Source organism: Lycium barbarum, chromosome 2, assembly GCF_019175385.1.
Source record: "Lycium barbarum isolate Lr01 chromosome 2, ASM1917538v2, whole genome shotgun sequence".
Taxonomy (NCBI): domain Eukaryota; kingdom Viridiplantae; phylum Streptophyta; class Magnoliopsida; order Solanales; family Solanaceae; genus Lycium; species Lycium barbarum.
This window is the reverse complement of record NC_083338.1, coordinates 136,030,095-136,054,558: the sequence shown is the minus strand read 5'-3', so window position 1 is coordinate 136,054,558 and position 24,464 is coordinate 136,030,095. Positions and strand designations below refer to the sequence as shown.

The window sequence follows — 24,464 nt, the reverse complement described above, 5'->3', positions numbered from 1 at the left end:
ACATTTCTTAAGGATACACCAATAATCCATTTTCAAGTCAAGCAGAAACTGCTGTGTAAATGTCTAAAACTAAAATCAGGTAATCCTTGTGGTTAAAATCAGGTAATCCTTGTGGTTGGTACTTGAATTTCTCTCAAACTTTCTGATTCTTGAAAAAAAGGAGAAAATAAAATAGATATCTGAAAAAAAATCAACAGAGATTAATGGCTCAAATTCATCTTGATATCTCTTTTTAGCTGTTGCTGCAACATTGCCACTACTGTAGGTATTTAGAGAGGATTGTTGAAATTCAATTCAAAATAATAATAACTTTTGCAACCAAATTTTTTGGTTTCAGATCATGATGTTAATAGGGTGCTCTGCATTGCCAACGACAAGGTAACGAGATCCTTCTTCTATCATCATTAATCCATCCTCATTAGCACTGCTAAGATGTTCACAAGGACTGATCTCAAACCCAAGTTGAGAATTTTCTCCTGCCTTCAAGCTCACACTTTGGAATCCAACTAACTGTTTGATAGGACTTGAATTTTGTGCTTTGTCCTGCTTTACAAAAAGTAGTACTGGATGCTTACCATCCATTTCCCCTGAGTTTTTGACACTAACTTGAGCTGAGAATTTCGCCTTCTCACAGTTGTCGCTTCCCATTTCATCCACGGACGTGTAACGGATTGAATCCGAACCTTGAACTATCTTTGCAGTTGATAATTGATTTAGCTGGACTGTTTTTGGAGTGACAGAGCTGAACTCATATGAATAAGTTGTGTAGCTAAGACCATATCCAAACTCGTAAACTTTGGGACCTTTGTAGAATCGATATGTTCTACCGGGGTAACCTGTTTTTGGATCAGGTCTCATCCTCATGTCTGTCATTGGTATTTTGACAAAGTCTTGAGGATACCAAGTAACAGGTAATTTACCCCCTGCACAAGTGACATAAGAAAGAAAAGTTACACATTTAGCTGCTCGCCAAAATAAGTATAACCGCTAGCCAAATATACACTAGTTATGTATAAAATATGTATATTATATGTGAATACATTAATATACAATATATATATATATATATATATATATATATATATATATTTTCCGGCTATTATTTTGGTGGGCGGCTATGCAATGTAAAAATCCCTTTAAGAAAAGCCGTTATTATTAAAATCAAGCATATTTTGGGGAAGGGAAAAAAATAAAGAAGCGATCAAGTCTTACCAGGATTATGTTCACCAAATATGATTTCTGCTAAAGCAATTCCTCCAGCTTCACCAGGATATCCAGCCCACAAAATGCTTCCTATTTTGTTGTTGTATTTCGCGAAAGAAACATCGACAGGACCTCCAGATAGAAGCACCAATATAACAGGCTTCTTTGCAGCTTTAGCAACACTAGTAATGAGATTTTCTTGCTGCCCCGGGAGCACCAAGTCATCGCGATCAAATTGTTCCCTCTCTTGACCTTGATCCAACCCCATGACCAAAACGACGTAATCTGCGTTCTTTGCAGTGTTGACAGCTTGATCAATGTAAGCAGATGTGCAGTTAACCGCATTGCACCCCTGGTGGTATTGAACCGTCTTCACATAACCCTCAAATGCCTTGAGAATTTCGATGAATTTGCAAGGAGGACCGTCGTAGTTCCCACGAAGGACATAAGCACTGTTGGCATTAGGACCAATGACAGCAAGGGAATTCGTTTTCGCCTTGGAAAGTGGAAGAAGCTTGCCACTGTTCTTGAGCAAGACAATGCCACTTCTTGCAGCTTCAAGGGCTAGTTCTTGGTGTTGTTGAGCACAAACAACACTAGGACTAATGTTTCCGAAGAGCTGTTTTTGGGGGTTCCCATTGAATAGTCCTAACCTCATTCTTATGGAGAAAAGATTGTGAAGAGCCCTGTCTATATTAACTTCTGAAACTTTTTTCTGCATAACTGCTGATTTTGTGTATTTCCTCAAGTAATCCCCACAGTCTACATCCATGCCTGTGAAATTTCAATTCCCATCACATTTGTAGACAAGATGGCTAGTCCATTATATTATTTTATTACCATTACCAATTTCTATAAGGTTAGTTGATATTGCAGTAAACGAGTGACTATTGCCTCCAATTTTTTATAAAGATCTTAACATTTCCAGTCAGCCTGCTAAAAATATTTTCACCCGCCAAGCATAACATTTTGTATTCGTCACATCTCAATATATAACAAGTGTATAGTAAGTATTTAATAAGTGTATAACCCTGACTACACATATATTATACAGTAATTATACACTGCATATTGACTAAAATTGTAAGAAATAAATACTACGATAATCTTTTCTTGTGAGCTTTGCTAGACTGAAGCGTAGTATAAAATTCCTTTTTATTTTGTATCACTTTAATGAAAAGAAAACAATCCTTTCTGTACTGACTTATCCCATTTATCCTTTGGCAAATGGGAAAACAACACAAAATGCTTATTTGAGACAAGATATTTAGGGAAAAGAACACCAATACCCTGAGAGCAAACTATTTACACACCCATAACCCTTTACTTTGCTCCCACCCAAAATATTTATCCATGTGCCCCCATTTCCCGTTCTCTTTTTTGAGCGTCATCATAATGTCAGCGCTGCACACTTTATTGGTTCTCGTGACGCGGTATACTTTGCTACTTTTATTTTTTTTAATTTCTTTGTTCCTTTTTTTAGGTTACTTTAACTTTTTGTTAATTTTGTTTTTTCTTCTTTGTCTTTTTGTTTTACTTTTTTTAATAAAAGATAAAAATAAATATAGTAGCTTACTATTTTTAGACTAATAAATTTATGGAAAAAGTAGATAATTAGACTACAACAAGAAGTAATTAGGAAAATACTAAAATCACTAGTTTATTTATTAAAACCTAATGAATAGAAAATATATTCTTATAAATCAAAGTTTTCTTTTTCTCCTTTTCTAATTTCACTTATTTTTTTAAAAAAAATTGTTTTTTTTTCTTTATTTCCATTTTTCAACATCTAATTCTACACACCTTTTGGCTCATTTATTTTCGTTCCCTTTTTTTAAAAAAAAAAATCTATATAAAAAAAGACAATTGATATAGTATATCTTTTTTTTTTTTGTCTCAAAAACAGCTTATTCTACCATATAGTATACCAAATCAGTAGCAGTTGAAGTATACAGTTGCAGTATACTATGATACCACATGGTATATAACATATACTGACAGAATATCATAGAAGATTGGATCATTCCTTCAAAAACTACTACTCAGTCCTCTATGATACCCACATTGTATATATAATGACATGATATCATAGAGGACTGACAGTTCATTTTTTCAAGAAAAACGCCCAACCCTCTTTGATACCCGCATGGTATTTATCATATATTGACAGGGTATAATAGAAGATTGAATCATTCCTTAAAAAAAAAAATATACTACTCAATCCTCTATGATGCTCACACAATATATATCATATACTGACAAGGTATCATAGAGGAATGATTCATTTCTTCAAGAAAAACACTCCTCAATCCTCTATGATACCGACATGGTATATATCATATACTATATACTGACAGGCTACCACAGAGGATCAAGTCATTTGTTTAAAAAAAAAAAAAATTAGTCCTTTATGATACCCATATAGTATATATCATATACTGACAAGGTATCATAAAGGGCAGACTTATTTCATCAAAAGAAAAAATTATAAAAAAAATACAACAAATAGAGTTTAAACTTAATTTTGATATTATTTTTAGCAAGTTAAAATTTGTAAAACAAATTACAAAAAAATAGAATTATATTTTAGATATAACTTTTGTTTTCATTTGCAAAAGAGAAAAAAATAAGATTAATTTAGATTTTAATAAATAAACTAGTGACTTTAGTATTTTTCTTATATTATTTCTTGTTGTAGTCTAATTATTTGGTTTTTTTATATTTTTATTAATCTAAACATAATTAGTTAATATTTTTTTTCTTTATATTTTTTTTTATTTTAAAAAAAAAAGTAAAATAAAAAGACAAAAAGGACAAAATTAATAAAAGTTAAAGTAACATAAAAATAGAACCAAAAAAAAAAGAAAGACAAAAAGCAACAAAGTATGCAATGCTGACATCATGATAACGTCAGCCTGAAAAAAGAATAAAAAACAGGAGCACATGAATAAATATTTTGGATGACATCAAGATAAAGAGGTATGAATACGTAAATAGTTTGCTTTTTGGATATACGTGTTGTTTTCCCTTGGTAAAATTCATTGGTGGTCTAACCAAATGAAAAAGAATACGTTGGGCCTAGTGCATCTCCATGTTTACTACATGCTTCTCTATAATTTTTTTCTTTCTTTATTATTTGTAGTATACTAACTAGATTAACAGTCCATAAAAGATAGAAACTTAAAATAAACCCACTTTTCTAAAACGATTTTGTTTAACTTTTGTAGGTACGTTTATGGCTTAGTTTTGTAAGGTCAGTGAATGTAAACTATAGTAATGGGCTGCTATTCATGTTTTTCCCCCTTATTATCCCTATTATTTTCTAGTTTTCTAGATCGATTTGGATTGGGCAATTCGCACGATTGCCCTATCTTGGAGCGTTCTTTAATTTTTGTCTCTCCAATAATGGTCTTTAATTTTTTCCCTTCGGCATTTTAAGTAATAGAAAAGTGGCCGAGAATATCTCCGGCATTTGAACCCAAGCAGAAAAAAAAAAAAAAAATTCTCAAGGCAAAGTTTCATAGAAAATATGTCTATTCTAGCAAAGTTACATATAAACTATGCCTTTTTCTTCATAGTTTTGTAAGATAACTTAATTTCTACATATCTATGCTGGACAAGACATAGTTTCTCCAAATAGACATAGTTTATATGAAATTTTACCTTGCGAAATTATTTTTTTACTCTGCTGGAGTTTGAACTCAGAATCTCTAATTTTATAGACCAGCGAATAAGAATACCTTAGTCCATAATTTTCATTAAATGAAAAAAAGGGACAAAAATTAAAGACCAGTCCATACAAAGGGAAATCCGCGCAAAAACTTGAGTTGGATATTGTCCCTTTCATTGATAAGGATAAGACAAAAATCAGTAGGTCTCCTTATTGGATAGTCAAAGATATAACATTTTTTTTGGGCAGATTTCCATTCAATGGCACTGGCCTTTAATTTTTGCCCCTGAAATTGCTGGTCTTTAATTTTTTTTTCTTTGCATAATATCATGAGATTTGGGGTTTGATGCCTGATTCAATCAAAAAAAAAAAAAAATCACAAGACAGAGTTTGTAATAAAATTAGACCTATTGAGGCAAAAGTTAGGTTTTAAGACAGAATATTGCAAAATTCTAACTAAGTAAAAAAAAAAAATTGTCTTAATGCAAACCTCTATCTAAGGTAGAGTTTTGAGTAACTACAAACTCTATACTTAAGGCACAGTATGAAACTTTGCCTGAAGGTAGCAAAATTCTACCTTGCGAATTCAAACTCTACCTTGCGATTTTTTTTAAAACTTTTGACTAAGCGCGAGTCAAACCTGGAACCAAGGAATTTTTAGTGAAGGACAAAAATTAAATACCACCAATTTGAGGGGCAAAAATTAAAGACCACCACCGAATAAGGCCAATGGCGCAAAGGGAAAATGACTCAATAATACTACTTAAGACTCTATATTACAAAACATAAAGATATTTTTCCTTATTTACAAAACATACTAACAAAATTACAAAGTATACCAGATTTGGGCTTAACGGGATACTCATAACTTTGGGTTCTTTTTTAAGGAATACAAACTGATTTTTAAATGTGGGTTTAATTTTAGGATAGTTACCAATCAATTTCTTCTTCTTTTCAAAAAGATTTCTCTCTCCCTCTCCCTCTACAGCCGTTGATAGACACCATTTTCAAAACCTAAAATTCATCTTCTCTCCTAGTATGATACGATTTCAGTTTCATCGACGAACAATTCTCCACCAATTTTAACATTTACATATACATTTTTTGCCCTTATTAATACTCATTTATCCCTTTTGCAGTTATATAATAAATCTCCCTTCTTTTTGGAATTATCCAATAAAAAATGGAGGCAGGATCATACATGAAAGATTATTCTAATCTTCTAATGGTCCCAATTGATGAAGATGGAAGCATGTCACAATTTTATTTCACTCAATCTACAATCGTTCAAAATATACACATATTTATTTTCTGGTACATGAACTTTGTATGTAATCTGGTTTGTATCAATTACAGATTTATTATAGATATTTTCTCATAATTTATACACACTTTGATAAGATTTTATACAATTTATATGTACTTTATCATAATCAAAACTATACATACGACTTTTATACATATTTCATACAAGAAAATCATAAGGAATTTATACAGTTATACATATTGCATACAAAATTTATACATATTTGTTTTCTGCTGTATGAACTTTGTATGAAATCTGATTTGTATCACTTACAAAAATTATAACGAACTTTGTATGGAATCTGATTCATACCGAGAAATTGATTGTGTATGAGAGAATAACCAATTAGAATGGACTTTTCGAGCAAAAGTTGGAGAAAATTAGGGAATAATATCTCTTTGTTTTGAATGGTGAGAGAAAAGTGGATAAAATAAGGGAACAAAAGTTGATGAAAATCAGGGAACAATATCTCTTAATTTAAATGGAGAGAAAAGTGAATAAAATAAGAAAAGTTTCCTTACGTTATTTAATGTGTTTTATTTGCTTCTTTTTAATTTACCTGGTTCGTATAATTTTATAAGAAATCTATTGATATATTTTGTAAACTGAAGAATATCGTCATGTTCTGTAAATATACCCTCTTACTATGTACATATACGATTTTTGCCCTTTTTTCTATTTTGATGATTATAAGAGCCTAATTTAATCGGTTATTTAAGAAATAATAAAAAAAGGTACATGAGCCTATTGGAGCTTTTATTTTGTTTTATCTCTCTATATTATAAAATAATTTCTTTGGTAGAAATTAAAGTTCCTAAAAGCAAGAAAGTTTACAACACCAAAAAAAAATAAAAAAAATTTAACAGTGTTTGAGGGTTTAAGGGTACTATCATACCAGCTTTAAGTGCAAATGCCACTGCATCTTCTGGTTTTTTGCCATACTTGTGGTTGTCATGCATAACTTGAACTGCATCACAGTCGGATGTGATGTACCTATCATCATATTAACACGAGTTTAACTTATATATATATATATATATATTGGAAGAGTGCAAGTTATCCACTATTAAATTAAGATGATATATAATAAATAACAATTCATACTTTTCCTAATTTGTTAATAAAAAGTTTTATACTGCTAGTGTATATAAGTTAAGTTCTGTTCAATTTTGTTAAGAACCGGAACCACTCCTTAATAGCAGGGTAAATTTCTAAAGTACCTAAAAAGTTACTGCAGTAAATTTTAGAATTACCCATGAAAACCCCATTGTTGACGAGCTGTTTTTGTCAAAAGGTTGTAATTAGCACAACTTGGGATTCCATTGACACTGTTGTAAGAGCACATTATTCCACTGGCTTGTGCTTTCTGTATGCAATCTTGGAAAGGGGGCTGAAATGTATCTGCCATATCTTGAAGGGTAACCTAGGTAATTATAGGAAGAAACAGAGGTCAGCATTGCAAAAAAAAGGAAAAAGTGAAACTAAAATATAAACTTTCTAGTACAAGATTATTACATATAAAAATTGCAGATTCCTTAAATCTTGAAGTAACTAGGCGACAAACAGAATAATAGTACAAATTGTAAAAAAGCATCATTCTCATGCTTCATCCTTTACCCAAAAGTTAAAGATTAAACACTCAAATTTTTCAATCTTAGGAGAGATCTAATGAGAAAAAGTGTGAATCCTAAAAAAGAAGATAGAGACTTGTTTATCTTTTTTTCAATAATGGCCAGTGGGCACCCCAACTTTTTAGTCTATTTTCTAAATGGTCCTACAATGACTCTAATCCACCCCCGCTAATTTTGCAAGAATAAATAGATTAATCACTGAACTACTATTACTATACGTATATGATTATAGTGGACAATGGAAGGGATTTACTTATATACTAGTAATATTCCTGCGTACAACATTACATAAATAAGAAAAGCCAAAAAAGGGGCAGCTATAGCCTATAATTAATAAAAGTCCCAGTCTTTTGAAATTGGTCCAACTGAAAGGTTGGCAACGCAAATTATATTTCAAATTTAATTTTGTTTTTGACATCCGACCGCCAATATATAAATATAAAATAAACAGCATTCTTTTTCAGACCAATAATTTAAGAATTATTCCACCCAAATTTTAAGCATTAAACTATATTTTTCTGTAATAAAAATCTGACAGATAAGGCTCCAAAATCAAAATTCCATCTCGGGGTTGTTTACTAATTAATGCAGAAAATCCCGTGACCATCGCTTTATCATTGGGAAAGTACAAAACATACCAAGACTTCGAAAGTATTCTAAACTTCGAAAGTACTGAGGATGGTTGAATACCGATTGGCCATATAACTAACAGGGTTAAAAACTGCAAAATATCCTCCTCCAAATGTACTTTAAAGTGTAACTTTCGAGAGAGGAGGAGTCGATGAAATTCTTTCAGAGTTCTTCCCCGCTGACGTCTAAGCTCTCAAGGACCCCGGGACATTGGCTTTTGTCAATAGTGAACTATTAAGGATCGCATCCTCCGCATATTCTACAAACATTTTCACCCAAGAAAAATGACTCGTTTAAAAAATCATTACTCTTATAAAAAAGCTCTTATATCTTTATGTTTCCACTGATACCTAATCGGTAACGAACCTGAATGGCTTTTTTAGGGCCAATTCCATCTATTTTGATTGAGGCAGCCACATCCTTTGATAGAAGGCAGCCGGAAGTCGTCGGGGCCAAAAGCAAAAAAGGGATGTATGGCTGAGGGGAGGAGAGTGTATCTCACATTCGCAGAAGAAGGAACTTGGGGAATCCGGAATCGTTGGTCACCAGACGCTCGCTAATGAGTACGGTGTCTAGGCCGGGAGAGGAGCTGAAAGCCACGTGACTGTAACGAGAGAACAACCCTTCAAAGATAGAAAGCCAGTGTCCTCTTTGAAGAGTTCTTCGGTGAAAGGATCGCTAGCATGTGAAAGATTCTCCATTGGTAATTTCAAAATCGAAAGAATCTAAATAAAGGCGCATACGCGGGTGGTCGTTTGGTAGGTAGCCAAAATTATCCCGGGATTATAATCACGGGACTAATTTATCCCATATCTTGGGACTATTTTATCCCATCTAGGAGATGGGCTAAAATAATCCCGGGATAAGTGGGATAGGAAGGGATATCCCAGCTTATACCATGAGATACATTTTATACTTTGTTTGGTACAAGGTATAAATTTATACCATCAAATATGATATAAAAAAATAGTGTTGGGATATCCCAGCTTATACCATGCACCAAACGACCCCTAAAAGCAACATAAAAATATTAGTTGTGCATAAACTCTTCATTTTCCATAGTGAAAAAAAAGACTTTTCAAACAATGATAAAGTCTGGCTTAGCGGTCACTTAAAACTATGAAAATCAAGACTTAAATCTCATCAAAAATAGTAAAATTGGACATGTATTCCATATATTTAAATTCTGGAAGACGATATTATTCTATGCGCGTGCTCGTGGAAGCTAGGTAAATAGTAAAAGTAGATTTAGGATGTAAACTTATGAGTATCGCAGTACAATGACAGAAAGTGTAAGAGCCCGTTTGGATTGGCTTATAAGTTGTTTATAAGCTGTTTTTAATTTTTTTAAGCGTTTGACTAGCCAGCTTAAAGTCATTTTGTGCTTAAAATAAGCTCAAAAAAATAATTGGGTCCATTTGACTTAGCTTATCTAAAGCAGCTTATAAGCCAAAAAAAATAAGTTAGACTACCCAACTTATTTTTTTTAGCTTATAAGCTGCAAACAGCTTATAGGCATAAACCCATCCAAACAGGCTCTAAGTGTGTAACTGTTGTAAATTTAACTTTTAAACATGTAACATACAAAATTTGAGTCAAAATTATTGAGTTCTGTCGAACCCGTAACTTAAACTTTACCTCTGCCCCTAGATAATAAATATCTGTGGAATAACTAAAATGCTCACAAAGTGACCCGAACACCATCATAATAAAAAAAGTAAAGTAATAAAGTACTGATAGGTTTAGAGAAAAGAAGAGTACTTACAATGGCATTGAAACTAAAGCGATCCAAGTTTTTCCACTGATCCAAGTCATAAGCAGTGAAATGTTTGCAGCAAGCAGAAGCTTGAAGGTGACCTTTCTTGAGTTGGCCACCATTAAAGCTGTCACCTTGTACTCCTCTCACATACCTAATTGCATATTTGCCAGTCATGCTTGGGTCCTCCCCTGGTGTTTCTTGGCCTCTCCCCCATCTTGGGTCCCTAAATATGTTTATATTTGGTGCCCAAAATGTCATCCCTACTGCTTGCCCTGCATTGTACACTGCCCTTGCCTCTTTTCCTATCACCTTCATCATTCCAATTGCAATAATAAACAGTCAGAAATTAAAATTCTTTTACATACGTTTACACTGTAAAACATTTTCTTAAGTTATCAGATCATGCTTGTTATTAAAAAATACCTATTTTTTGTAAGTGAACTTGAACTAAACTCTTCCCCTACCCAAATTGATTCATTTCAAATGACACTTTACTTTGTGTCATTTCAATAACAACAAAAACTCAATGTAATCTCACAAGTGGGGTGTTCGCAAATTTTACCCCTATCCTTGTGGGGTTATGGAGGTTGTTTCTGATAGATCTTCAGAAATCACAACAATTTGAAATTCATAAATCCAAAACTTGACATTCACCATTAAATTAACATGATTTTATCTTAACTCGATCTTAATTAAGAGATTCGAGAAAAGATTATGTACAATGTGCTAGTACAAGTTATAGAATTTTAAGAGGTATACTGAAAACAGAAACTTATCAATCAATAATTGAATTTCGAGACACTACAAAGATCAGGAGATCCGCCGACACACACACGGAAGCCTAGAAATGTGAACTACGCAAAGTAACATGAAGAAAATGAAAAAGAGAGTACTATAATAGATTTAACTTGTATACACCAAAATGCATTTCAATCTAATATAACAGGTTTCGCCTTATTTTTAGATAACTAATAATCTGCTTATTGTACATAATTATTACTAAAATTTTGAATAAATTATTTATACATATTAACTTAAACACAAATGCAGAGCCAAAACCAAAACCAAATTAAACTATTAGTTCTGCCCATACCCAGCAACTGTAACTCCAACTCCCAGTATATGATATGCAAGAATTTACAGTATCGACGTATAGAAGTTAAATTAAACAGAGAGTTAATAGTCTAAAACACATTTCAACTATCACTTTTTTTGCGACTTTCACACCTCAACTGTCAAATGTTCCATTTTTTAGCTGAACTATCACTATCTATGTATTAATACACACATCGAAGCTGATTAGACCAATTATCAACTGTTCACTTTTCCTTCATGATCTACTCAACTAGGGGTGGTTTAATACATAAATTATGATACTTTCGGTAGGAAAAGGAGACAACTGTGAGCGTGAAATTCCCGAAAAGAGACCGTTGAAATATGTCCTTGACCATTATCTTTTAATTAAACAAACTGAGTTTATATTGGTTCATACCTGACCAATGCGGTACCAAAGATTTTCATCAAAAGAAGCAGCAGTAAGAATAACTTGCGGAAAACTAGTAGCTCCACCAATACTCCCATTGAAGAAAATGCCTCTTCCAGCAGAACCAACACCATGTAACGACTCTGACCACCACTCGTATGCCGGAATACCAAGTCTTGGTACAGCAGGTGCTGAGTTAACAAGTTGTGATATTTTCTCATCAAGTGTGAGTCTAGATACAAGGTCCTTTACACGTACACTGATTGGAAGTGCTGTTTGGCAGAATTTTAAGGATTTGGTTTGTGGTAGAGACGAGTCACAAGAGAATGGTGGTTGAGTTGAATCAGTTGTTGGAATGAGTGTTAGACATAGGAGAGTAGTAGTACTAATGAGAGCTAAGATGTGAAGTTTCATTGTAAAGTGAAAAGGTGGGAAAAAAAGAAGTAGCAATTGTGGATAGATTGGTGACCTATATTTATAAGGGCAAGAGGAAATTTTTTCTTTTTAGTATTTTTTTTTTTTAACTACTCAATGCACAGTACTCACTGTCACTGGTTATAGTAATTAAATTCGTGCTACCTGGGATCCATTAAAGAGGAAATGTTTTTCATTAGGGCAGGGGTGAAGCCAAAATATTAAATACACTTTGGATAAATTTTATAATTTTTACTTAGATCATACGTTTGTATTAAAACATTCATTATATATATATATATATATAAATATTTAATTGAGAATTCATTAACTAATACGAGCTATAGGCTCGGTTGCAAGTTTAGATTCAATAATTTTAAGTCCTAGCTCCTTCTCTATTTTAGAAAAAATTTCATTCTCACATTTTGAACTTGAAATTTTTAATTAAGAATAGAGAAATTTCATCTATCTCATGAATATGAGAGGAAGAAACTTTATTATGAGCACTTTTTGGTTTGTATTTGGGTTTGGTTAGTCATATTACTAATTTCATTAATTTTTACTACTCGTGTAGGCTGTACAAGAAAAGAAAATATAATAAATTCTGATGAAATGACTTTATGGCCCTAACCAAAGACAGGTTCCTCGACTATCTTCAATGTTTATTGGTAGTCGGTTTTTTAGATTTCTGATATTTTAAGTAATTGTGCAGATACGTAGTATCTCTTTCAGCTGTTTCTAACTAACGTTGTAGATGGAAATAATAGTAGTAACTACCGAAGACAATTTTTCTATTTTTTCTCCCATATGCATGGGTGTCTCCGTTAGTTATACTGTTACTTGTTATAACTTAGGTAGAACTAGATTTGTTTATGTATTTGGCCAAACACAAATTATTTTTCTTCAAAAAAACAACAAGCTACTTTGATAAAGTAATTATCAAAACAAGTACTGTAGTATTATTTTAAAAGCTTGGTCAAACAGGCTCCAAATAAGAATTTTCTCTAAAATTGTAAGGGAAGGGAAGAATTAGGTGGAATACTTATTAAATAGTTTCTCTCTAAAGCAAAATAAAATGAGCAATTTCTGTCCTAAGGAAGTATTTTTGGGCAAAAGTGTTTTCACATTTTGCAAATTCACACTCCACAGGTAAGAAAAGAGTCCCATATTACTCTTGAAAATAAGGAAGAAAAGAAAGTTGAAAGGGGCGGGGCGAGCGACCATTTTATCTTTGCTTAGTTGCTGCTATATTACTTTATAGTGACAACAAATAGGATATTTAAATGCTTGTTTGGGAATTTCGAAAGTATATAACTTTATTTTTAATCCAAAAAAAAACTTGGAAAAATATATAGAGTAGGTTTAAAGAATATTTTTATGCACTTGGTGGGAGGCAGCTACACGAGTGAGTAGGACAATGACAATCCATAAGCATTCAACCATAATTAATTGGGGTCCATCAACGTTTTGGCTTAAATAAAATTAGTGATTTGATATTACAATTGAAAGGATAGGGACTGATGATGCTTTAACCTGTTCATTATAGGACGAAATTGCAACTTACACTATGGTCATTTTGAGAAAGGGGAGGAAAAGATTAAATGAAGTTACAATGCAACGTCGATTACATTAGGTGGGATCACTTTCAAAAGTAGAATTTAAGATGAAGGATGAAAACTTAAGGCGTAATGTTCATTGATAGCATTAAACCAATCATCATTAATTCATTTTACCATAGTAACATACTTAAAAAACAGTTGATCCAAATAAGAATAAATAGCTAATAAATACAAAGTAGAAGTATACTATGTCTGTTTTGAGGAGTATCCTGTTAACTGTTTCTTTTAATTTTAGTATTTTGTTTATTATTTATGTTTAAAATATAGGTTATGACAATGTGATTTTTTTTTTTTGAAAAGAATATTCCCACAGGCATGTACGCAGTGGGAAAATGATGATGTGGTGATGAGATGTCATTTTCCTGCAACAAAAATTTAATTTCTAGTGATTTGTATTTTCTGGACAACTAACACATAGTTTAATGATTTTATTGTTATAAAATTAGGTCTGTGACATCAATGTTATAAATAATAGTTTAGTAGTTTCACTATTACAAAAAAAAAAATAGTTTGTTCACTAGTGTTATAAAGAGTATTAATGACCCTAGGTGAAATTAAACCCAGAGGATAATGGAGAGAGAAAATGGTAGGTTGTCTTTCACAAAAAGTGAAGCATTGATGCTTAATTTTCACTTATTTATTTGTTATGATTAGAAGGGAAGTGAAAGTATATACTTCTCTCTATCCTGATTTTGAGAAATTGATAAAGCTAACATGAAAGGGTAAATGCAATTTTAAGAACAACTAGTTCGTACAATTTTTACCACTAGACAGAAATTTTGACTTGGATCTTAATTAGTACTCCTAAAATAACTTTTCTTTTGGCACATATTGGCAGATTTTGCATATAAATCACCTTACATGATAATTTACTTTTACTAGCTATTAACTTAATTCTAACTGACAACTTAGATCTGGGAGATCATACAAACACAGTAACTGGATACTCCTCATCTCCCACAAGAAGGAAATATTGTCCTTCATCAATAACTAATGAACCATATGTATTAGCCCTAGTAAAATGCTCACAAGGCTTCACATCAAATGCAATATGGGTATTTTCCCCTGCTTCCAAATTTACACTCTTGAATCCTATCAATGTCTTTCTTGGAACCTCATCCATTGTGCTGAAGTGCCTTAAAAACAACAACACTGGGTGCTTACCAGCCATTTCTCCCTGGTTTTTAACTGCAACTTTAACTGTCATCATCGCATTGTTGCATACTTCTGATCCAACGTCTGAAACAGCAACGTTCAGAACAGAACCGTTTTCAGTTGCCTTGTTGATCTTCAGGTTCCTGAAATACAGCTTGTCTTGGTTGACAGACGCAAACACGTACGAGTAACTGGTGTAGCTGAGACCATAGCCAAATTCAAAAACTTTTGGCCCGTTGTAGAATCTGTATGTGCGCCCTGGATATCCATCAGATGATACAGGTCGCATCCTCATGTCTGTCATCAGTATATTGTTGAATTCCTTAGGATACCAAGTGACCGGTAATTTCCCCCCTGCAAGGTAATTTAGTCTTGCATGTTTAGCAAGTATTCATTCCAGCAATAGATAGCAATAAAACATCATTCAAGAAGATGAAGTTCACCTGGATTGTGTTCACCAAAAATAATCTCTGCTAATGCAGTAGCTCCACCCTCACCAGGATAACCAACCCACAAAATGCCTCCTATATTTTTGTTGTCCTTGGCAAAAGATACATCTACTGGACCTCCACACATCAAAACCAGTATAACAGGTTTCGAGGAAGCTTGCGCGATTGCTGTAATGAGTTGCTCTTGCATACCAGGTAGCCCCAATTCTGTCCGATCAAGCTTCTCTTTTTCAATAGTCTGGTCTAATCCCATTACTAGAACAACATAGTCTGCTTTTTTCACGACATTAACAGCTTCATCTATAGCAGCAGAAGTACAGTTGATGAAATCGCAGCCTTGATGGTACATTGTGTTTTCGATATATCCCTGAAGTCCCTGGAGTAACGTAACGTTCTTGCAAGGATAGCCTTCATAGTTACCTAGAAGTACTTGGGAATCATTTGCTTTGGGACCTATTACAGCAAGGGATTTTGTTTTGATCTTTGAAAGTGGAAGGAGCCTATCAGAATTTTTTAGAAGGACAATGCCATTTCTTGCGGCTTCAAGGGCTAGTGCGCGGTGCTCTTGACTACAAACCTCTGCTGTAGAAATGTCTCCATATTTCAATTTTCTTGGGTCACCATTGAACAGCCCTAGCCTCATTCTAATGGAGAAGAGATTGTGAAGAGCTCTGTCTAAGTCAGATTCTTGTACCTTTTGCTTCTCTAGAGCTGATTTTGTGTATTTCTTCAAGTGGGAACCACAATTCACATCCATGCCTGAAATTTCATTGCCAAGAAGAAAGTCGCATTTAGTCTTCATCAATGAAGTTTGTGTAAATTTGAAAGAAATATCTAGTTTTCATACTTTATCTCAACATCTTGCTGCATTATGCATAATCTAATCTATGTTTTCTTTTATTATTGTTTTGCCTTACAAGTAGAATTTGACTACATTCAATTGAGTGTCCGACTAGAACATAATTCACTGATAACAAGAAAGTCATGCATGTTAGTTCTCATCTTCACTACATTCAGGTTAGACTGAAGTATTGATTTTTTTTTTTTAAATCGTAAATCACAATCTAAAGATGCTTTAACATGTAAATGGTATGCCAGAACAACCTCAAAGTAGACCAATAGTACCAAAAAGCTTAAAGAGAGAAGAACTTTGGAAAAAAGCACTAAAGGACATACACCTAATTTAAAAATAGAAAGCCAGAAAGCATGGCAATTTTAGTAGTGAACAGATCATTCTGTTTGAGGACAGAATTAGGTGGACCAAGTTATGGGCATGCCAATGGTCCTGTATTTTTCAAAACACGCGCACTAGAGAATGGGTTGTTGTATAGTAATCAACTTTTTTTTCCATCACGACATGCATTATGTCACACTTCACACTTTGGAATAAAGCATACAAAGACATAGTTGATGCGAGGCTAGGCTTCCGATCTTCGATTTCACAAACAAGCAACATATTGTTTTTTCTACTTCAATTTTTTTTTTTTGTTTTTTAATGTTCTCTGAACAGCAAAGTAATAGAACAGATAATAGATCAGTTACCACTTACCAGCTCTGAGGCTAGCAGCTACTGCATCTTCTGGTTCTTTAGCATAACCTTGATGAGTATACATAATAGCAACTGCATCGCAATCTGATACGATGTACCTTTAAATAATATACAACAGTTAGAGATACGAACATGCACTTAGAATTCAATTAGAAATGAAATGAAACATGATTCAACATTCTCTTCTCTTTTGGGAAAATTACCCTTTCAAACCCCATTTTCCACGGGCAGTCGTGGTCAAAAGATCAAAGTTGGCACAATTTGGTATCCCATTAACAAGATTGTAAGCACACATTATACTGCTGGCTTTCCCTTGTTCCACACAACTCTTGAAGGGTGGTTCATACGAATCTGCCAAATCCTGCTTCAAGACCTGAATTGTTCTTCATGTGATTAGAACAGAGAAATAGTGTTGACAATCTTGTAATTGTTACTCTTGAAGTGTGTGAATACCGCCTCACTTAACAACTTAATTTTAGAGCGTGAACTATCTAATCAAAAAGTTTATATTATTCAAGAAAGATACTTTTAGTTATTCTAGATCTGCAATACATCCTCTCACGTGCGACTGAAGCATTATGTCATTCCAAAAATGGAAATTTCCTCCATAAACAAACTTGAATATTTGAAAGTCATTACCAAGGTAATGCTAAAATCAATGTGCTGCAGCAACAGAGTTAGTTACAACTTACGTGAGCATTGAAGGTGTAACGACTGAAATTATTCCAATTATCCATATCTTGAGCAACGAAGTGTTTACAACAAGCTGAGGCTTGCAGATGTTTATCCTGAAGCTTCCCACCTTCAAAACTATCACCCTGAAGTCCTCTTACATAAGCCACTCCATATTTTCCCACCATCATAGGGTCTTCCCCTGGTGTCTCTTGGCCTCTCCCCCACCTCGGGTCTCTGAATATGTTTATATTTGGTGCCCAAAATGTCATTCCCTTTAACTGACCTGCATTGTACACTGCTCTTGCCTCTTTTCCAATTGCCTACAAAAAGCAACAAGTTTAACAAACTAGTAATTTTTTGCTTTCTTTTTTTTATCAACCAAACGTCTTCTCTGTCTAATAATTTTTTTCCAACTTCACAAAACCATAACCTTCAAGTAGATATAATTTTAATGCATGTCATACAATTGTCACATCATTAAGTTATCTATAGTTGACTGTTCAGTGACCTGATAGTGTAAACATGATCAGTGGATAAAAATTAAGCTTCTTAAAAATGGTAACTAACTCTACTGTGAGCTTACTCACATTGTTGGTTCCGGGCTGGAGTAAACGATGAGGGTTATCATAAATTGACAACCAACACAAAACTAAGCAATTTATGATGAATTCCCATGCTACAGAGAAGCTGGTACCCTTTCCTTCCCTTTTTAGTTGTCATAGTTACTAAAAAAAATTGGTCCAAATAGTTGTCTCGTTAGAAAATCAAGATTATTAATTAATCCTTTTCTATTTCGCCTTTAATATTAGTTGTTCTTGAAGGTAAGCACAAGACACATAAATAAAGTCCACATTTATCAAAGAGAGATTTGTTAAAGATAGATAAGGGTATACTAGTCAAAAAACACTTCTTATCTATGATTTCAGGTATTCAAAGGAAAATATGACCACTAAAAAGGGACGGAAAGAGTAACTATTACGACCAGTTAAAACACTAATACTACACAACAAAAAAAATAGTATAATTCCAAACAAGTTAGACTCAACTATATGAAATCTTGGACTCATTACTCTATTTAAACTCATCTTATCCCAATATTAGGCAAATATAAATAAAAAGTATATAACCCGTTAAAACACTGACAGCGCATTTTTTTTTTAAAACTTTCTTTGGAGCTTTCGAGAAACATAATGAGAGTCTACAAATTAATGCCACATAATTAAGTACCTGAGCGACACGATACCAAAGATTTTCATCAAAGGTAGAAGCAGTAAGAATAATCTGAGGAAACATGGTGGCAGCCTTAATGGTGCCATTAAAAAGTGTCCCCTTTCCATGTCTAGAAACACCGTGCAACCCCTCTGACCACCACTCATATGCAGAGATACCAAGTCTAGGTATTTCAGGCGCTGCATTAACCAGCTGTTGGATTTTCTCATCAACAGTAAGGCAAGATACGAGGTCGTTTACTCTTTGGGAAATGGGTAAGGAGGTGTTACAGAAGGGAAATGAACTGGTAACTGAGTTGGATGTGTCACAGGAAAATGGCGGTTGAGTTGACACAGTAGTATGGAGGAAGAGCACTGAAATGAACAAGATGAAAGTAATGACTTTCTTGGTTATTGGGTGTCTCATTTTGTATGTAAAAGTTGGAGGTTCTGATGGTCCGTGTTTCTTCTGTACAACATTCAGTTATATAATACTTGTGAAGAAATTAGGATTTAAAATAGATAATAACAAGTGGCGGAGTCAGAATTTTAAATAAAGAGATTTAAAAATATAAAAAAGTAGATAAACGAAGAAGTTAAAGGGGTTTAACATCTATTATATATATATAAAAATACTTTTCATTTTGTATATACAGTGTAATTTTACGACAAAGGGGGTCGGATGAACCTCCTTGGCTCTTACTAGATTCGCCGCTGATAACAATAAATAAAGATACCGGTGCACAAACATCCACATTAGCAGGGTCCGAAAAGGGTTTTAAATCATAATATATGAAGTTACATCCCTTAAGAAAACACTAATTTTTAGAAAAAAAATATTTTGACTAAACTAACAAATTAATAAAACTTGTGTTTATATATTATCTTGAGTAAATAGGGGCAAATCTGAAGATAAAAAAAATTAATTTCTTCTTAATTATGTAAGTGAACATTTATTTTGAATCAAATTAGAATGACTAAGTTGGACACTTATTTTCAACCGGAGGGGAGTACCATTTACTTAATTTAGCCAATGATGAATTTGATCCGTGATGCCTCTTAATTCTTCTCCTAGTTCTCAAAGTAATGCGGTTCTATAAATAGAATACACACTTTTTTTGGGAACATGTTGGCATTATCTGTATTTGGTAGTGGAATCATGAGAGTTTCCCTGCTCCCCATTTTAGTTTATTAAATGGTCAAAATAGTTAATATATTTTGAAAATTAAAATATAATTAATTACTTATTAGTTTTCACCTTTATTTTTACTTAATAAATATGAATAGAGATTAATATGGTGAAAAAGAATACAGATTAAATTGAGATCAAAGAATACATAAGAATAATTTAATAAAATTATCCTTTTAGTTAACATTGTTTTAGAGTGGTGCAAAAGAAAGGGAAAATTTCATAAATATACAAGTTGATTACTTACATTGCAAAAAAATAGCCTAAAACTTATGTTACAAAAAATAGCCCAAAATATACAGACATATACTAACATACACAAACAGAGGCGGATCCAGAATTTGGAGGTTTCGGGTGCCACTCTGATATAAATGTAGACGTATTGTAATTTACATGGTCCAAATAAAGTAAGCATTTGATCGATTTGATGACTTGATCAACTTTGAATTGATGTTCGGATTATTTATTTGAGTTACATAGACAAATATTATTCCAAACATTATATAGAAAAAATCATGCTCAGATGGGTACAACTCAAGCTTACAAGTTGTCCAAATTTATGTGGCTCAATTTAGATTTCGAGAATCAAATCGTTAGTTTTGACCATGAACTCGGAAACAGTACTATAGTCAATATAATTGATAATTCAAAATATTTAAAAGATATATGAAAAAATTGCAGTCAAAGTAAGACTGGTTGAATCTCGAAATCTGAAAAGTGCCACATAAATTGAGATGAAGGGAGCGCAACATAAAGAAAATTTCTCTTTTAAATCACCGTGAACCAAGACTCAACATAGCCTTTTCTTTTGCATTGTGTTAAACCATTTAAATAAAATCAATTAATATGAAAATTAAAGATAAGAACAGCAACGGAAGAGAAGTTGGGCTGCAGGGAAAAATTTAACAAAAATTTTGACGAAGAGAGAGGAGAAGATTTTAGATGATTTATTATGGTTAAAATAAAAAGGAAGAAAGATGGTACAATTTGAGAGAAGATAAATAAAAAGTCTTGTTCATATGTTAAGGATATCACATTACATGTCAGAAAAAGAAAAGAAAAAAAATGAAGAAAAGGAAAGACACCAGCAGGATTCGAACTGACATCCCTTGGGGCGGAAAAGGTGGTGCCCAACCGCTGGCACCACGAGCTACATTTTTACTATGGGTGGCATACTTATTATTTATACCTTTTCTTATAGATATATACATACACATACATAGTTCCCATCGAGGCGACCGGGTGGCGTGGCACTCCCACGCCACTACATAGATCCGCCCCTGTACACAAACATATACAAAGGCAGAGAGAGAGAGAGAGAGAGAGAGAGAGAGAGAGAGAGAGAAAAAAGTTTAGGTCATTTTTTGTAAGAATTTAAAAAATGGGTGAATTTTGGTAGCATTATTGCCCCAATTAACATACAGTGTAATTTTCTCCTAAAGAAAAACATGACAAGTAAAATGGACCTGAAGAAATATAATCCTAAAAGTTTGTAAAAATTTATTTGTACCCGATGATTACACCAAACCAATAGACGCATGATATGTATTTGCATATAGATTTTTATAATTTAATCATAATTAATTAACATGCATTCTCATCTCATTAAATCATTTAACTATAATAAATTCACATGATTTGGTATAAACACCCCATGATAAATCTTCAAAAACTCACATGCCAACTAATTTGAAAATCAAAAATGTAGTTGAGTTAGGTATTAAAGATTTTGGATGAAAATATTTAACTAATAGTACACTCTTTGTTCCATTTTATAAGATATTAATTTTTTATTTGTTCGTTTAAAAAGAATAATATTTTCAATATTTTAAAATAATTTTTATTTTTTTCATTTTATACCATTACTTTCAAAACGTCTTCCGTTCTAAAATGTCATATTTAGTAAAAGAGAAAATTACACTGTGTGTTAATTGGGGCAACAATGCTGTTATATCCCATATTTTTGAACCTCGGAGTATCTGCTGGGGTGGGGCCCACACACCGAGATTTTTTTTGGAACATCTGAAAAGTCATATGAATCACATATGTAAAGTTAAACACAACTCATGAAGTACCCTTGGACCAAATCAAAGTGGAAACCCTCCAAACGAATATTTTTAAGAAAACGTTTTCGGGTGACCTGACTTTGGGGGGCAAAAACTGTATTATAAGTTTGGAATTTCGAAAATACCTTGAAATAGAAGTTGTAGATAATTGAATTAGCTTTCCATCCATAGGTCGTGGGTTCCCAGGTGACGTCGGTACAAGGAGTTATGAACGTTTTAAGGCCGAAAGGTCAGTGGGCTAGGCCCAACTCGGGACCAACCGAGTTGGCCCAAAAAAAAAAAAATTTAGGCCCAATGTTTAAGGGGTGGCCGGCCAAGTGAGGCCCAACCCATGGCTTTAATGAGTATTTCCATGTGCTAATTAATTATAAAGGGATCAATATCCCTTAGAAGGTTCAAGAGACTTAGAAGAGAAAGAAGAGCAAAACAAGAGCAAAAAAAGAAGACCATTTCGGGTTTGAGGTGCAAAAATTCACCACCAAAAATCTTGCTCCTAAAATTTTTCTTTTGTGGTTTTCCTACTAAGTTAAGGTTCCTTTGTAACTTGGTATAGTTGGATTGGAGTGGGGAGCATTAGAATCACCAAAGTGATCACATCTCCAAGTGAAGAAGACTTGAAGAAAAGGTAAGAATTTCTACCTTTTTATTGTGTTATGAAGTTTTGATTGTGTTGTAGTATATAGAAATGTGTTGATTGTATGGAAAAATGGAAGTTTGCAAAGTGGGTGTGTGTTGTAGGTGTGTAGCCGTGGGTATGCACAATTGTATAGCCACAATGTGTTGAATTTATGTTATATTCTAGTTGTGATTGTGATGAAATGCATATGGGAATTGAAAGTTGGATGAATTTAGTTGATATTGGAAAAAATAGGCATATGGTCGTAGGGTGTATATGGTTTGGGATAGAAAGGAATTGAGTTGTTTAGTGTGTTAAAGTGTTGTTGTGATGTTTGTAATGTAAATGAAGTTAGAATGATATAAGTTTGTATTGAATTGGAATGTAGAAACTTATGTCGTTTTAGTATGATTTTCCGACATTAAGGAAATGAAGTTGTTTGGTTGCTAATAGTGATGATCATTGATGAATCTGGAAGTTGGAAACTTGTTATGAAGTTGTATGCCAAAGATTTGATGTTTTGCATAAGTTATGACTTTGGCGGAAAGTTGTATATTATGTATATCGAGTGTATATCTTGAGGAAAACGATATGAAATGTTTCTAGAACTATATGGTGATGATCATGATTGTTGTTGAATGTGAAATTATTGATCTTAGTTGAAAGTTGGGTTGAATTGAAGATTATGTCAACTTGTGAGAAAAATGACTAGTTGAAGGATATTTATGTTTTTAATGTTCATTGTTGATATTGATGTTGTCGTTTGGGTTGTTGTTGATGATTTCTAGCCGAGTTGAATTCTCGGGGTGCTATATGTATAGGGGAAGTGCTGCCGAAATTTCGGTAGCCAAATATGCATTAAGTTGAAACTTTGGTATTCATAGCTTACAATTGGTAAACTTGACCAATTGCAGTTTTTCGACGAAACGGGAAGTGAGTTTGGAAAGGCTTAAGGAGCGTGAAAGGTATGTAAAGCAAACCCAATTCTTCCCTTGGCATGCCCTTAGTGTATTAGGGTCGGATCCGGGCCTCGAAGGACCTCTTGGCCCTCGGAATCCGCAAGACAAAATTTCAGTTTTTCCTTCAGTAGAATTGAACCATTTTGATACGCTTTTTCTGAAATTATGCAATTGTGCTCTAAGTTACTCAGAAAGTCATAGAATGTCTGTATAACCTTCGTAGATGATATTATATGTTTAGAGGGCACAATTTGAGCCCGCCACCTTATTTGTTCTGAGGCGGGCCCACTATTTACGTTTTTGCCCCTAATGTGTTAAAGCTTCCTTTTTAAGCGATTTTTGAAAGAAATGTTTTAATTACCCTACTAATCGCTTAACGAATATTATTTTAAATATTCTGTTAAATATTATAAATTATTTTGACACTCGGAATGACTTCGGGAAAGTTATACTTCTGTAATTTATTATGATATCCGAAATACATTTATTATGATTCCGTCCGACCCCATTGGATTTGTTTGTCTTTGATACGCTTCATCGAGTCTTTGAAAACATTTATTATATTTTTAAATTGCATTAGTCTCTCACTACTCCATTCGTGGATGTCCCAATGTTTCCCACACTGAGCCCGGGCCAGGATATGTTGTCAAGCGTAATTCTCTGCATTGTTCGCCGCGTCCCGATGTGAGGGGGCAGGTATACGCGTACATGGGTCTGTGGAGTATGATGTACCATGTCCGCCTATTCTGTTCTGATCTGTTATGGCCATTTTGATATGACATTATATGATACGGGGCCACGCCCCTTTTTCTGATTCCTCTGTATAGTGGCACCAGCGTCGGGAGGGTGGCCACATTCTGTCTGCCGAGTCTCGTGGCAGGGA

At 33.4% G+C, this 24,464-nt stretch overlaps 2 protein-coding genes across 2 annotated transcripts; both read right to left on the bottom strand.

Annotated features, from left to right (window-relative positions):
• Positions 1–200: 200 nt before the first annotated feature.
• LOC132627459 (probable beta-D-xylosidase 7) lies at positions 201–12,145 on the bottom strand. Its single transcript, XM_060342808.1, has 6 exons — positions 11,692–12,145; positions 10,206–10,508; positions 7,433–7,602; positions 7,075–7,172; positions 1,213–1,977; positions 201–923 (listed from the first exon to the last, which is right to left on the bottom strand). Exons 1-6 carry the CDS (start codon positions 12,094–12,096, stop codon positions 334–336), a joined length of 2,331 nt encoding a protein of 776 aa, XP_060198791.1. The 5' UTR covers positions 12,097–12,145; the 3' UTR covers positions 201–333.
• Positions 12,146–14,396: 2,251 nt separating this feature from the next.
• Positions 14,397–19,231, bottom strand: LOC132627458 (probable beta-D-xylosidase 7). Its single transcript, XM_060342807.1, has 6 exons — positions 18,771–19,231; positions 17,561–17,863; positions 17,072–17,241; positions 16,869–16,966; positions 15,314–16,078; positions 14,397–15,224 (listed from the first exon to the last, which is right to left on the bottom strand). The coding sequence occupies exons 1-6, from the start codon at positions 19,176–19,178 to the stop codon at positions 14,638–14,640; spliced, it is 2,331 nt and encodes a 776-aa protein (XP_060198790.1). The 5' UTR covers positions 19,179–19,231; the 3' UTR covers positions 14,397–14,637.
• Positions 19,232–24,464: the final 5,233 nt, after the last annotated feature.